The sequence below is a fragment of the Lactuca virosa genome, chromosome 7 (genome assembly GCF_052849685.1).
Source record: "Lactuca virosa cultivar CGN04683 chromosome 7, Lactuca_virosa_CGN04683_v6, whole genome shotgun sequence".
NCBI lineage: Eukaryota > Viridiplantae > Streptophyta > Magnoliopsida > Asterales > Asteraceae > Lactuca > Lactuca virosa.
Window position 1 is genome coordinate 277,217,278 of NC_136432.1, and position 13,321 is coordinate 277,230,598.

At 34.2% G+C, this 13,321-nt stretch overlaps 2 protein-coding genes across 3 annotated transcripts; one reads left to right on the top strand and one right to left on the bottom strand.

Annotated features, from left to right (window-relative positions):
• Positions 1–5,288: 5,288 nt before the first annotated feature.
• Positions 5,289–7,785, top strand: LOC145123548 (phosphoglycerate kinase, cytosolic). Its single transcript, XM_079058752.1, has 7 exons — positions 5,289–5,431; positions 5,572–5,805; positions 6,159–6,236; positions 6,328–6,588; positions 6,679–6,996; positions 7,085–7,243; positions 7,330–7,785. Exons 2-7 carry the CDS (start codon positions 5,611–5,613, stop codon positions 7,522–7,524), a joined length of 1,206 nt encoding a protein of 401 aa, XP_078914878.1. The 5' UTR covers positions 5,289–5,431; positions 5,572–5,610; the 3' UTR covers positions 7,525–7,785.
• Positions 7,786–8,656: 871 nt separating this feature from the next.
• MST1 (mercaptopyruvate sulfurtransferase 1) lies at positions 8,657–12,055 on the bottom strand. Of its 2 annotated transcripts, none has more exons than XM_079059976.1 (11): positions 11,751–12,055; positions 11,192–11,437; positions 11,029–11,091; positions 10,829–10,953; positions 10,498–10,660; positions 10,327–10,386; positions 10,164–10,222; positions 9,998–10,079; positions 9,739–9,802; positions 9,252–9,319; positions 8,657–9,140 (listed from the first exon to the last, which is right to left on the bottom strand). In XM_079059976.1, the coding sequence occupies exons 1-11, from the start codon at positions 11,847–11,849 to the stop codon at positions 9,027–9,029; spliced, it is 1,143 nt and encodes a 380-aa protein (XP_078916102.1). In that variant the 5' UTR covers positions 11,850–12,055; the 3' UTR covers positions 8,657–9,026. The 2 variants fall into 2 exon arrangements, with proteins under 2 accessions (XP_078916102.1, XP_078916100.1); XM_079059974.1 differs by having other exon boundaries at positions 11,192–11,440; positions 11,751–12,054.
• Between the last annotated feature and the right edge of the window lie 1,266 nt (positions 12,056–13,321).

Consider the following 13,321-nt stretch of genomic DNA (forward strand, 5'->3'; position numbering starts at 1 on the left):
AGTTTTTCATTATATATATATTTTTTTAAAGCCATGCGTTATAAACTTGATATTTTTAACCCAAACATTTATAATTGTTTATTTGGCCCAAAAATATTTAGATTGACCATTGTGGCCCCCTTTTCTATAAAAATGGCACTTTTAGTCCCTTTTTATGAAAATTGACATTTTTGGTCCTTAAGCCATTTTTCTTGACATTTTCCACCCAAACTTTATTTAAATAGTAATTTCAGTCCAAAAATATTGCATTTGTCATTTCCAACCTTTATTTGTAAAAATTTTACATTTTTGGCCCAATTTCTGTAAGTTTTGCAATTTTTACCCCAAAATCAAAAACTTTGCATTTTTTTCCAATTTAGTAATAAAATCATTTTCAACCCCTGAAATAGTTTATTTATGTTTTAGACCCATGGTTTGTTAAGTTTTACATTTCAGCCCCTCGGAACTTCATTTTTTCGCAACCTTGGGCCCAAAAACTCGTGAGGCCCAATTTAAAGCCCAATAAGCTAAAATTTATGTTTTTGACCCTTTGAGTAGTAGTATTTTCATAAAAATCAGCTTTTATACAAATAAATACCTTATATCCCTCATAAAACCGATAATTATCAATTTACACCCAATCTTTGTTAGTTTTGCAAAAATGACACTTGTAAAGTTCTTTGGCTTTGTTTTTCACTTTTTAAGCTTAAGGACCCTTAGGTCTATGATGTATGTTGTTTATTATGTTTTTGTTTATGATTCTTTCACCCTTTTTGCTATAGATCTCCAAATATCACAAGTATTACATATTATCACAACCAAAAACTAAAGAAAACACACATAACATGCAAACACACATAGATCATCACATAATACTTGTATTCTCCCCCCAAAACAAGTAAAACCCGAAAACAAGGGGGGTATGAACTCACCTTGCTTAGTTGTTTCGGTTTTGAAGAAGATGTGAAGAAGATTTTTGGTCCTAGCAACACTTTGAGTGGATTTCGATCTTGGATGGGTTCACTAGAGGGCATGATCACGAAATTAGGGTGGTAAGGAGGATGAATGAGTTCAAAAGAAAGTATGCTACTTAGATTTGTGAGATCTTACCACTAGAGTGCAACTTGATGTGATTTTTGGTTGAAACCTCCTTGAAATGCTTCTAGTTCTCGAAAATTCTTGATGAGAGGGGAGAGGTGTTCTTGAATGTGTTATACTTAGAGAGAGTTTTGAAATGGTTTGTGTGTGTGTGTTTCTTCCTTCGGCCGTGAATAAGAGAGGAGAGAGGAGAGAAAGAGGTGAAGTAATGGATGCATGGGAATGTGAGATTGTATGGATACATGGTATGTAATCTCCTAATTATCCCTTAAACAAAAATGAGGTGTTAAGGGATTATTATCTCCATTATTCTCTTTTTTTTATATGTTGGGCCGAGAGGGAGAAAGAAGAGAGGTGGAATGAGCCTTTAATGCTTGGTTCTAATAATAGGAGGCCCATTTTGATGGTTTTCCTCCCATTGGGCCCTTAGGAGGGTTTACGGCCCAATGAAGTTTATTAGGTTTGTTATGGCCCAATAAGGCCCATTAAGGTAAACCAATTCATTTTGGATCCATTATGGCCCAAAATGTTAAGTTTCATGAAAGTGGGTCCAATTAGGGCCCATTTAAGGGTCCTAAGCCCAAAATAGTCAAATTGGAAGCTTATTGGTCCATTAGGCCCAATAAGGAAATCCTAGTCCATAATGGACTTAAACCGGGATTTTTAGGGTTTCCAATCTTTTGTTGACCATTTGAAGTGTTTGTATAGAGGGTTTGATGAAATTTTGTTGTCATTGAATAAACATCATGCATACTTTCAAGTTTTAGCCACAAATGTTACCCTTGTTAATGTTTACAAAAACCTTAGAATTCCTACTTGTGACATAATTCTCTTTCTTTATTTCATAAAATGTTACAATTGTTAACCATCACAATCACATCATTTTATTAATGCCTAGCGAGAAACACGGACGTTACAACTGTATCGCGAGTCAGGTGAGTCATCTCACTATACTGTGTAGGATGCTAGCTGTCTTTGTAACTATTGCATTGTATGTTGGGTGGGGCCCGTTCGTATGATGGGTTGGGTCCGTTTGTATGTTGGTTTGGGTCCGCTTGTATGATGGGTGGGACCCGTTATGATGGGCGGGGCCCGATGTCATGTATGGTATGTGGTATTTTGGGGAACTCACTAAGCTTTGTGCTTATGGTTTGTGGTTTAAACATTTTTCAGGTACTACTTGTACTAGAGGAAAGGGCCCGACTTGACTTCACAACATCCCCTATTGCACTTTCCGCACCGATTATTAATGTTTTACTATGATGTTTGAAAAATACAATTTACTCTAATTGGTTTTGGAACAAATATTTGTATGGTTTTAATGATTTAAAAATGAAAATTTTACCATTATTTTTGGGACGTTACACCTTTTCAAATGATTCATTTCGTTGTTACATGCTCCATGAACCTCAAGTGCTCCATTGAGTTCCAAGTGCTCAATGAGAATACTCTAAATGCTCAAGTCACCTTTAACACACACATACAAACACACACACACACACACACACACACACATATATATATATATATATATATATATATATATATATATATATATATATATATATATATATATATATAAAGGGAAAATATTTATAATACTTATGGGAAGAAAATGAGGGGTAGCACATGCTACCCGTACCTACATGTTAGTTCAATCCGTGGTTAACATGTGTTTTTTTATAACCGTTGTAGCCTTTATAACATTCTTTACAACTATTTAACCATGTTGACAGTTAGGTTATTTGTTCTATAATAACTTGAACTTAATTTGTCACTTATAAAAAAAAAGTAGAAACCCATTCCATTTCTATTTTTTACACCCAAGTCACTTCTTTTTTACACCTAACACTTGAATATTCAACAATGAAATTAAAATGTGGCTTAAAAACACACTTCATACGAAAAATCAACAAAGTCCTCTTAAATTGTATATGATAACTACAATCATTAATATATCATCTATATGAGATTTTTCATTAATTTAGTAGATATAAAGAGAATTTTTTTTCAGAAAAAATCCTTAAACTTTAACCCTATTAACGAAAAGTCATCTATGATTGTTTATTTTCAGAAAAATCCTTAAAATTTCCTGAAAAACCCTGCAAACCGGCATTAGCTGGGAACAATAGTTTTTTTTTTGCAAATGTTTATCGTTTTTTGGGCTAAATTGTAAAAAAAAACAAAAAAGATTTTTGCGTTAATAGAGCCAAACTCCATGGACTTTATTGCAAATTTCTCTTACTATTTTATAGAGTATGGACAAAAATTATTTGAAAAATAGTCTATGAAGAAGAAAAGATATGAGAGAGGGTATGGTGGATATCTCTCACACGAGGGGAGTCACTGTATGGTGAATTTTAGAGCGTGACATTGTTACCTGACCACCGTGTTACTATGTTGACCCCACTGTAAGGTGTGATGCTAGTACACCATTGGTGTTTAAAATCAAAAAATTTATATCAAATGAGTTGAATCATATATGAGTAAAGATTGATGTCTTGTAGATATAATGGTAGATGGTAGATGAAATTGGCAATGACGTCATCATATTCGCGACGAAGAAGAACTTAGGTAGTTCATGACTTTGGTGAGTAGTCTTGGAGACATGTCTTTATCATTTCAGGATGACAGATGGTGGTTGGAGATTGATGAGAATTGATGCTTCACGATCAGTGATACAAGAAGATAGATTGATGATATTATTCTTCCAACGACAGGAAGTGAAACGGGGGAAAATCCTTTTGTTCCTAGAAAGGTAAATACTATGTTATGTCGCGTTCTTTTGTACATAATTCCTATTAGATATAACATTGAATCTCGAGGGATAAATGTTTCGTCCATTTTGTGTCCTATTTCTTCGCTATAGGCAGGACAATTAAATCACCTTTTGTTAATATGAGGCGACAGTTAGAACTTGGAATGCAGTGTTCAAGTGATTGGATATTCAACATATAGAGTTTGATTCGGTGCAACGATAACTTGGCCATTAACTTGAAGAAGAAGAAGACTGTAATAAATGTTATTGTGTGTCTCTCGATCTGATATATTTGGAAGTTTAGGAATGATTTGTTGTGTGCGACAGGACATTTGAAGAAAAATGACATTTTTTTACTTGATTAGAGAGTTATTGTTCCTTTGGTATTTGAATAAAAATAAAAACTCTGCTTTAAAATGGGTTAATCGGTTATATCTTCTAAATTTTATGTGATTGTTTTTTTTATTCTAATTCCTTGCTGATGCTTTTATTATTTTTTAATATATGGTGGTTGTTTATAAAAAAATAAGTTGAACCAAAAAAACTGACTACATATTTCAAATGCACATCTTTTATATATATATATATATATATATATATATATATATATATATATATATATATATATTAAAGCGCATGACGCATATCAACAGTAACATTTTTTAATTCATAATTTAGTCACTTCACTTTTATTTCTTTACATTTTTGCTACTAAATTTTTATTTTTATTTCTTTGCACTGATTCTTTATATTACTACAACTAAACTTTGACAATTTACAATGTTTGAACAATAACCTTCTTCATTTTTAACTTTACTCCCATGTTTTTTATTTTTTCTCAAAAGTGCTTAAAACTTTTTAAAATTCAGACTTTCACCACATGTTTTCTAAAAAGTTGTTAAATTCAACTCATTTTCTTTACTTTTTTTTCATTTTCGTCTGCCATATTCTTCTGCCTTTTATTTTTTTTCTAAAAAAATTTATTTGTGACTTTTATTATATGTTTTTTACATTTTCCCAAAAATGCTTCGTTTCTTTAATCAATTTACAGTTTAGTCTCCCATTTTCCAACATTCTTCTATTTTGATATTTTTTTCCATCTATTATCGACCCGAACTTTTTGACATTCAGACTTCCGCCACATGTTTCTAAAAAGTTGCTAAATTCAACATATTTTCCTTTATTCCTTGTCATTTTCGCCTATCATATTCTTATGTCCTTTATTATTTCCATAAAGAATGACCCGTGCAACGCACGGGCCTTTTCCTAGTACATATCATGTCAACGTATTACAAAAATAATATTAGCATCACACGAATTATAATAGTTACATTTGATGAAACATACTTGTAAAAACATAAACAAAAAATAATACCCGGCCAAGTGGTCAACTCAACATGGCATGTTTCGGCCCACCCCATGAAAGCTCAAGTATTTCAACCCGTGACGCCCAAACCGGCCTTTTTTTTTCCTTGTGGTCCATACACATTCTAGAAAAGAATACCATAAAAGAAGAACACGGTCGCTCATAAAAGCATAAAAAAAGCATCGATCCACTTGATTCTTTTCTCTCGATCTCACAACCTCAAAATCATCGTAAGTGTGATCTAATCTGATCAATCGATTCTTCAGATCTTTCTCAATCCATGATGCATATCAAATTATCAATGATTTGAATTGTTTTTGTTTCTGATCGTAATATGTGTTTTGATTAATTTTTTTGGGGATTTTGACAGGGAAGCTAAGATCTAAGTAATCGTTTTTGTTTGTGAGAAATGGCGACAAAGAAGAGCGTAAGCAGTTTGAAGGAAGGAGATCTGAAGGGGAAGAAGGTGTTTGTTAGGGCTGATCTTAATGTGCCCTTGGATGACAGCTTTAAGATCACCGATGACACACGTATCCGCGCCGCCGTCCCTACTATCAAATATTTGATGTCTAATGGCGCCAGAATCATCCTCTCTTCTCACCTGGTATGTGTTCTGTTCCTCATTTGATTTGGGTCGTATGTTTGTTTCTGATATACGTGTTAAATCACATGTATATGAATAAGTTTCTTCTGTAATCTTCATCCATAGCAGTTAAATCTCGCGTATACAATTACGTGACTAAGATGTGGTTTTTGAATCCGTTTTGCTCATTCTTTGATCGCAATAAAGATGCTAATCACTTTCTTTTAGTTGATCTAAGGGGTGCCTAAGAAGGAAGATTCAGATTTGGGACCTCATAAGCTTAATTAACCAATAGCTACCTCTCAGGGTTTGAACTGTTTGTAAGGGGGGTCTAATGCTTTTTGTTCTTTTGTTTGTTGTGAACGTATTTACAGGGACGTCCTAAGGGTGTTACACCAAAATACAGCCTGAAGCCACTTGTGCCTAGACTCTCTGAGCTCCTTGAAGTCGAGGTTAGTTTCTCCATGCATCTTCATTTATACAACACCTCTCATCAACTAATTCAACTCTTTTCTGAAATGCTCTCTTTGCACCTTGTAACAGGTCAAGATGGCAAGTGATTGCATAGGTCCAGAAGTTGAGAAACTGGTGGCTGAGCTCCCAGAGAGGGGTGTTTTGCTTCTTGAAAATGTCAGATTCTATAAAGAGGAAGAAAAGAACGATCCTGAATTCGCAAAGAAGCTTGCATCACTAGCAGACTTGTATGTTAATGATGCATTTGGCACTGCACATAGAGCACATGCATCTACTGAAGGTGTTACAAAGTACTTGAAGCCTTCTGTTGCTGGATTCCTCATGCAAAAGGTTTGTCATTGACTCATTTCTTAATCTTCATCAAACGCAGTCAACTTTTATAGTTTTTGGCAATCTATTTACATAAGTTTGTGTTTTCAGGAGCTTGACTACCTAGTTGGAGCTGTATCCAATCCCAAGAAGCCATTTGCTGCCATTGTTGGAGGATCGAAGGTATCAAGTAAAATCGGTGTGATCGAGTCATTGTTAAAGAAGGTTAATGTTCTTATTCTTGGTGGAGGTATGATCTTCACTTTCTATAAAGCTCAAGGCCTCAAAGTTGGATCTTCACTTGTGGAAGAAGATAAACTCGACCTTGCAAAATCACTTCTTGAAAATGCCAAGGCTAAAGGGGTGTCTCTGTTACTCCCTACTGATGTTGTAATTGCTGACAAGTTTGCTGCAGATGCGAACAGCAAGGTTTTCTTTTTTTCTTTTTTTTCTCTTTTCTTTTATTATCTTTTTCCCCATATTGCCCTTTCCTTATTATATATTTGCTCCATTACAGATTGTTCCAGCCAATAGTATTCCTGATGGCTGGATGGGATTAGACATTGGTCCAGATTCCATTAAGTCATTCAGTGAAACTTTGGATACTACTCAAACTGTTATCTGGAATGGACCTATGGGTGTGTTTGAGTTTGAGAAGTTTGCTGCAGGAACAGAGGTACACATACATACACTAGTGAAATTACTAAAATACCCTTAATTGACAATGCATAGTCTTAATGGTTATATATGTTTTGTTTTCAGGCTATTGCAAAGAAACTGGCGGAGCTTAGTGGAAAGGGAGTGACAACCATCATTGGAGGTGGTGATTCGGTTGCAGCAGTGGAGAAGGCTGGGCTAGCTGACAAGATGAGCCACATCTCGACAGGTGGCGGTGCCAGCTTGGAGCTTCTAGAAGGAAAAACACTTCCAGGTGTGCTCGCCTTGAATGACGCTTGAGCCCCTGTCTTTTGATCTTGTTTTGTGTTTTGAACCAGGGTCAGAAATGTCATAATGGAAGCCAACTTTTGCGGTTTTTTGACGGTTTTAAGTTTAGGGTAGAAGTTAATAAAAAGGTCATGTGAAGGTGTGTGTGAACATATTGTGGCCTTTGTTTTTTGAGCATTCATATGGTTCTTGAGTTGGAATCATTTTCCCTTGTATGAATGACACGTTGTATTGGTGATTTGATGATGTGTCATGGTAAAATATGTTGCTTTATAGTTTTGTTTTATTTTCATAAAGTTTTGAAAAGGTTTTATGAACATCCGTTCAACGTAAAGGTATTTTTGATAATTTTTCTAGTTATTCTTAAAACAAATAAATACTTAAAAAATGAAAGAGGGAAAAATTGGGGTTAAATGTCACAAAAAACATCAAGTTTTTTAGTGTTTCTTTTTACAAATTGGAACATTGTTTTTTTGTTGTTCAATTTTGATCGTTTTCTTAGTCATTCTCGTTCGGTTGCTACATATGACATGATAATGCGTCAATGTTTGATTACATCATATAATTGGTGTCAAAATTGTTTAAAAAAACAAGATGTAGTGGCTTAGTGAAAACTATAATCAATTGTCAATGTTATTGGTCAAACAATGAGATGCGTTACTTGTATTGACATGCCATGAACGATCTCATAACATATGTTACTTTGAAAATAAGATGAATGAATGAAGTATGGTGACAAGAGAACACACCAACATATTAATATTAGCTCAAGGAAGTGTTATCCCATGCTCCTCTTCCATACCAACACTGAAGCACTAACCATTGCACCCAAAGCCACTTGTGTTGGTTGCATCTCTAAGGACATCCATGAACACATTTGACATATCAATGACATGCATCAACCTTTTTTTTATTGTATTAATGACATGCATCCACTGCGTAGCATCCATCTTATGTGGTCAAATTCCAACATTTGTTATATTACATGCATGTGCAAAAACAAGTCACTCCAAGATTGCAACCTATAATATTTGAACGCATGCCAACTCTCTGTAAAGTGTTTGATCACCCCTAGACCACCTTGACATCTTATTTGGTTTAATTTACACCATACAAACAATTTGGAGGTTACATTAGACTCATATCACACAAATTAGGACCTCAAATCAAAATTCAACCTTTATTCGTGTTTAACATAACATGTCGGAGTTTGAATTGCATAATCAAACAAGTTAATACGATATTTCGATCCACCAACTCATGATCAAAACCCTCTACTTATGTGCAATTCAAACCCTAATCCATCAACCAAATTGATACTCAACATGAAAATACAATTTTGTTGCCTTAGTCAGACACATAGGCACTGGAATACACGACTTTTTAGTTGCATAAAATCGAAAAGAATCCACCCACCAAATCAAACAGTTGAAATACAAAAAGTCCATGTTTATGATGACAATCTCCATGTTTGTGCTTGTTCCATGTGCCCATAAAATTGTTGTTTGTTAAGATCAAGAAGTAGGAGTTGGAGTTGAAGTTGCGACAGGAGTATCTTCTTGTGCTCCCCATTCTGTCCAAGATCCGTCATAAACCGGAACATCTGTCTTCCCAAGTCGATGGAGTCCCTACAATTACAAAATCCAACACTCAAATCATTTTTCTAAAAAAATATCCAAAATGCCATTTTTGTTTTATTGTTCAAATCCAAAGGAAAAAATCAAAATAGAATATCTCACCAATGCAAGAATGCATGCGGTAACTCCAGTGCCACATGAAGCCATAACAGGTCCGTCCAATGAGATTCCTGTAACAGTAATTTTCAAGTCATCAATGAAAAAATATCCCTTTTTTTTTTAATTTATTTCAAGAAAATAATCTATCTTGTCCTCTAAATGTCCCAAATTTACTGCAAGACTTACTTTTTTTTATTAACTTTTCGATACCCAAGTGAAAAAGACACACTACCATTAAAGTTCAAATGGAATGCAATCATAAAAGGGGTAAACTTAAAGTGGTCTATTCATTATTCATAATGAGTCGAATGCATATAAGGGGTTGTTTCTTTTTGACTTAATGGGTTAAGCACTTAATCTGGACGCTTATACATGGTTGTTTTTTTTTTTTTTACCCAAGTGAAACAGACACACTACCATTCAACAAATGACCTAATGGGTGAAAACTTCAGTAACAAGAGAAGTAGAATTTTGAAATTGACGAGAATACCCTCTTGTTCAAACTTTTTCTTAAGTTGGTCCGCTGATAGTAGTGTCTGTGAGCTCTCCAACATCTATAAGAATGAACAAAACCAAGAAACATTTATAAAAACATAGTCTTTTTATATATGTGTTTCGTTTTTACTTAATACAGAAAGAACGCCTTGATAAAAAAAGAGGAGGTTTTCACTTTTCCCCATTAATCCTAACTTTTTACAAATTTGCCCTTATTGTTTTTTTACTGTGATTTATAGACAATTCATGATTACCTGAGCAAAAGGAATGCACTTGCTCCCAGGCACATGGCCACTTCTTATTCCTTTTCTAGGCTCAGCTGCAACTCCATCAAACCTGTAAACAAATCAAAATTCAAAAAACACCATTAAAGTTCATAATATATAATTAAAAATCATTAAATTTGACATTTTTTTATACCTGGCCTTTGACCGAGCATCTACATGTTGATGTGTTTGGTCTTCTGTGTTCTTTTTAACCTGAAACAATCAATAACAACAAATACATCATAAAATGGGCCCAAAAAACAAACTGAAATGAATTTAAAAAAAAAAAAAATGCAACCAAATTTAATCCAACAAACCTGTTCAAGTGTCCATACAAGATGTGGCTGATATTTTGTTTGAAATGTAACTGGACCAACCTGCCAAAAAAAAAAGAGATCAATTTCTAATAACTTTAATACAGAAAAAAAGTTATATAAAGTTGGTTTATAGATTTATATAAATATATTATATGAAATTTATGGACTTACAGCTTGGCCATGGTATACTTTTTCTATTGCCTCGCTGGCAGCACTAGCTTTCAATATGGCATCACTTGAAGCACTCGATTCAACATCAAAACCTGAAGCTCGCCACATAGGAAGGCCTCCATCTAACACCCATACTCTATCATGTCCAAAAACTCGAAACATCCTATACAATTTCATCATGACATCAGCCCTAACCCATAGCAGGTAGGCCCCATTTGTTACACATGACATGACATGTCATAACTCAGAACAGAACATGTTGTACTGTGTTTGGTGGACCAATGTGTAAAAGACAAAAATGCCCTCATAATTTTAAGGAAATGAAACTTACCACCAGACACGAGCAGCACTGAAGATCCCCTTACCATCATAAACAACAACTCCATCTTTGTTTTCAATACCAAGAGCAGAAACAGCAGCAGCAAATGCTTCTTCAGATGGCAACATGTGTGGCAGCTGAATTAAAGGTTCCATATTTTCAGTTTTACTTCAAAAGAAAACACAGAAAGGATTGAAAGATAAGTGTCTCACATTAGTAGTGCGATCAGATATCCCATCTACATCAAAGAAAAGAGCACCAGGAATGTGTGCAACCTGTTGAGACCTCGTTTGAACAATATCAGCAAGTGATCATACAAGTGTTTGATAAAATGCCACATACAGAAGTAAGAAGTTCAGAGATCAAAATACGCACTTGATACTCTTGAAGTGGATTTCTTTGTTCATCAGGCATGTACCAGGATGCATCCAGTACCTTCATATCAGGCTCACGAAGATTGGCATGAAGCCAGTCAACTGAAACAACAGGCTCAGAAGTTGACATGGACTGTGTTGAGAAAGGAGATGTAGATCCAACCATGGTGGAAGCCATGTCACTACGAACTAAGGTCTGCCTCCTATACACCGATTGAGATGGGAAAGCCCACGAATGAAGGGGTTTCTTCTGAAAATGAGGGAAAATAGCTACATGAGGTAACTGTAATGGTTACGAACCTACTAAGTTTGCATTCAAAAAGTGATGGATTAAACATTTTCCATCTAATTTACCAAAAAAATGGTACCAAATCCAACCTATTGGATTATGTTATGAGACAATCGACAACTATCGCCGATTGAATTAGAAAAAAAAATCCAAATAACTACTGATATCAAATGATTCCCAACCTACCAGCAATAATTACAACCGGAAGACAAATCAACAGAGCAAATAACTAAATTCGGATATGTTAATATGATCAAAAGCGGATGCTTACGAAGAAAAAGGGCGCTAATTTCTGGGGTTTTTGGTTGAAGGCGAAAGACGAGACGAAACGATGTGCAAAGAGAGTTCTTGAAAGAAAGGCGGATGCCATTTGATCAGAAACCGAGAGAAGATTCTATAAACACCATATATGAACAGGCGGAATGCGAAATTGAGAAACCCTTTTGTAATCGGTTGATCAAACAGTTGTTGATCGTCTCAGAACACAACGTAGCAGCGGTGTTTCACTCTTTATCTCGCCACTCCAACCAAAGCAGACTTGTTTTTGGTATGATGATGAATTGATGATGAAGAAAGGGTTTGCAACCTGGCCCCTGTATTTTTGAGTTTTTGTTACAATTCTTTCTTTTTAGAGTAAACTATAGAAACGGTCACTTAATTCTTTGTATTAACTTGTTATTCACTTTGATATAGGATTAATGATTTAAAAATAAAGATACTAAAATTAATATGCATCCGTTCTTAGATCATATGATAAGAATCATGAGATGTTATGATGTCTTTTCTTGGTTAATGTCATTACAACCAATATTATGACAAATAAATAGTACTTAATTTGATTTTGGATTATTTATAATGTAATCAATATGTTATTAAATTTATATTTATATGTAATTGGTCATTTAGGCTGTGTGTGGTACGCCACAGCTAACTTATTTTTCGAGTTTTTTTTTTTTTTTTTTTTTTTTTTAAATTGTCACGTTTGGCAAACTAAAAAGTAACTGATAAATCAGTTTTTTAAAAAGCTACTTTGAGTAGCTTTTTAGAAGCTTTTTAAAATTTTTCCAAATATACCCTTAATTAATTACAAAAAATGTATTCTTCTAAATGTCATTTTATATCTTTCACTTGGCTTATCAGCTAGTTTGTATCAAACGTTATTTTTTGTCAGCTAGTTTATAAGATAGCAGCTAGTTTTTCAGTTATCAGCTAGCTTTTCAGCTAGTTTGCCAAACATAGCCTTAATGTGTTTTGGTTTCATTATATCATTAAAATGCATTCCAATCGGGTAATTTTGTCACATGTAGACATAATGTTAGAGTCATATAGACTTACATGAACCAATTATGTCATGGTGGACGCCATGTAAGATTTGGTACCACTTTATTTGGTTGAAATTTACATCAATGGTGTAATAAGAACATAAAGAAAACTTAATGATGTATTGAATACAATTAAAAGGAAAATGATATATATAACAAATTGTTTACCGTTGGTTGCCATTTTATGACATTAATATTTTATCTTAGTCACTGATCATCTTACGGAAGAAGTCAAGTTTTTATACTTCCTACCTTCCTATTAACCATTTTCCTAGGATTAAGGCTTTGTTAATGTTAGACCATCGTATATATCGGCTACGGGCCGGTTCGTGGTTGACGTGGCCACGGTCGTGGAAACAACCTATCTATGGCAAATAAAACAAATAAAGGATGAAAGAACAAACTCTAACCCCTAATTCAAATAGACAAAGAACTTATATACAACAAAACAAAACAAAACCATAAAGACTAGGAAAAAAAACAAACATCGTATAAATAGTCAAGACGATGTTAAGTGACA

What these genes read in the sequence shown, in the direction of transcription:
- LOC145123548 (XM_079058752.1), top strand. Translation starts at nt 5,611, where the DNA reads ATGGCGACAAAGAAGAGCGTAAGCAGTTTGAAGGAAGGAGATCTGAAG. An exon ending in CTGCAGATGCGAACAGCAAG is followed by an intron (nt 6,997 to 7,084) that starts GTTTTCTTTTTT and finishes GCTCCATTACAG; the next exon opens with ATTGTTCCAGCCAATAGTAT. An exon ending in AGTTTGCTGCAGGAACAGAG is followed by an intron (nt 7,244 to 7,329) that starts GTACACATACAT and finishes TTTTGTTTTCAG; the next exon opens with GCTATTGCAAAGAAACTGGC.
- MST1 (XM_079059974.1), bottom strand. Translation starts at nt 11,849, where the DNA reads ATGGCATCCGCCTTTCTTTCAAGAACTCTCTTTGCACATCGTTTCGTC. An exon ending in ATCCACTTCAAGAGTATCAA is followed by an intron (nt 11,092 to 11,191) that starts GTGCGTATTTTG and finishes AGGTCTCAACAG; the next exon opens with GTTGCACACATTCCTGGTGC. An exon ending in TATCTGATCGCACTACTAAT is followed by an intron (nt 10,954 to 11,028) that starts GTGAGACACTTA and finishes CCTTTAATTCAG; the next exon opens with CTGCCACACATGTTGCCATC.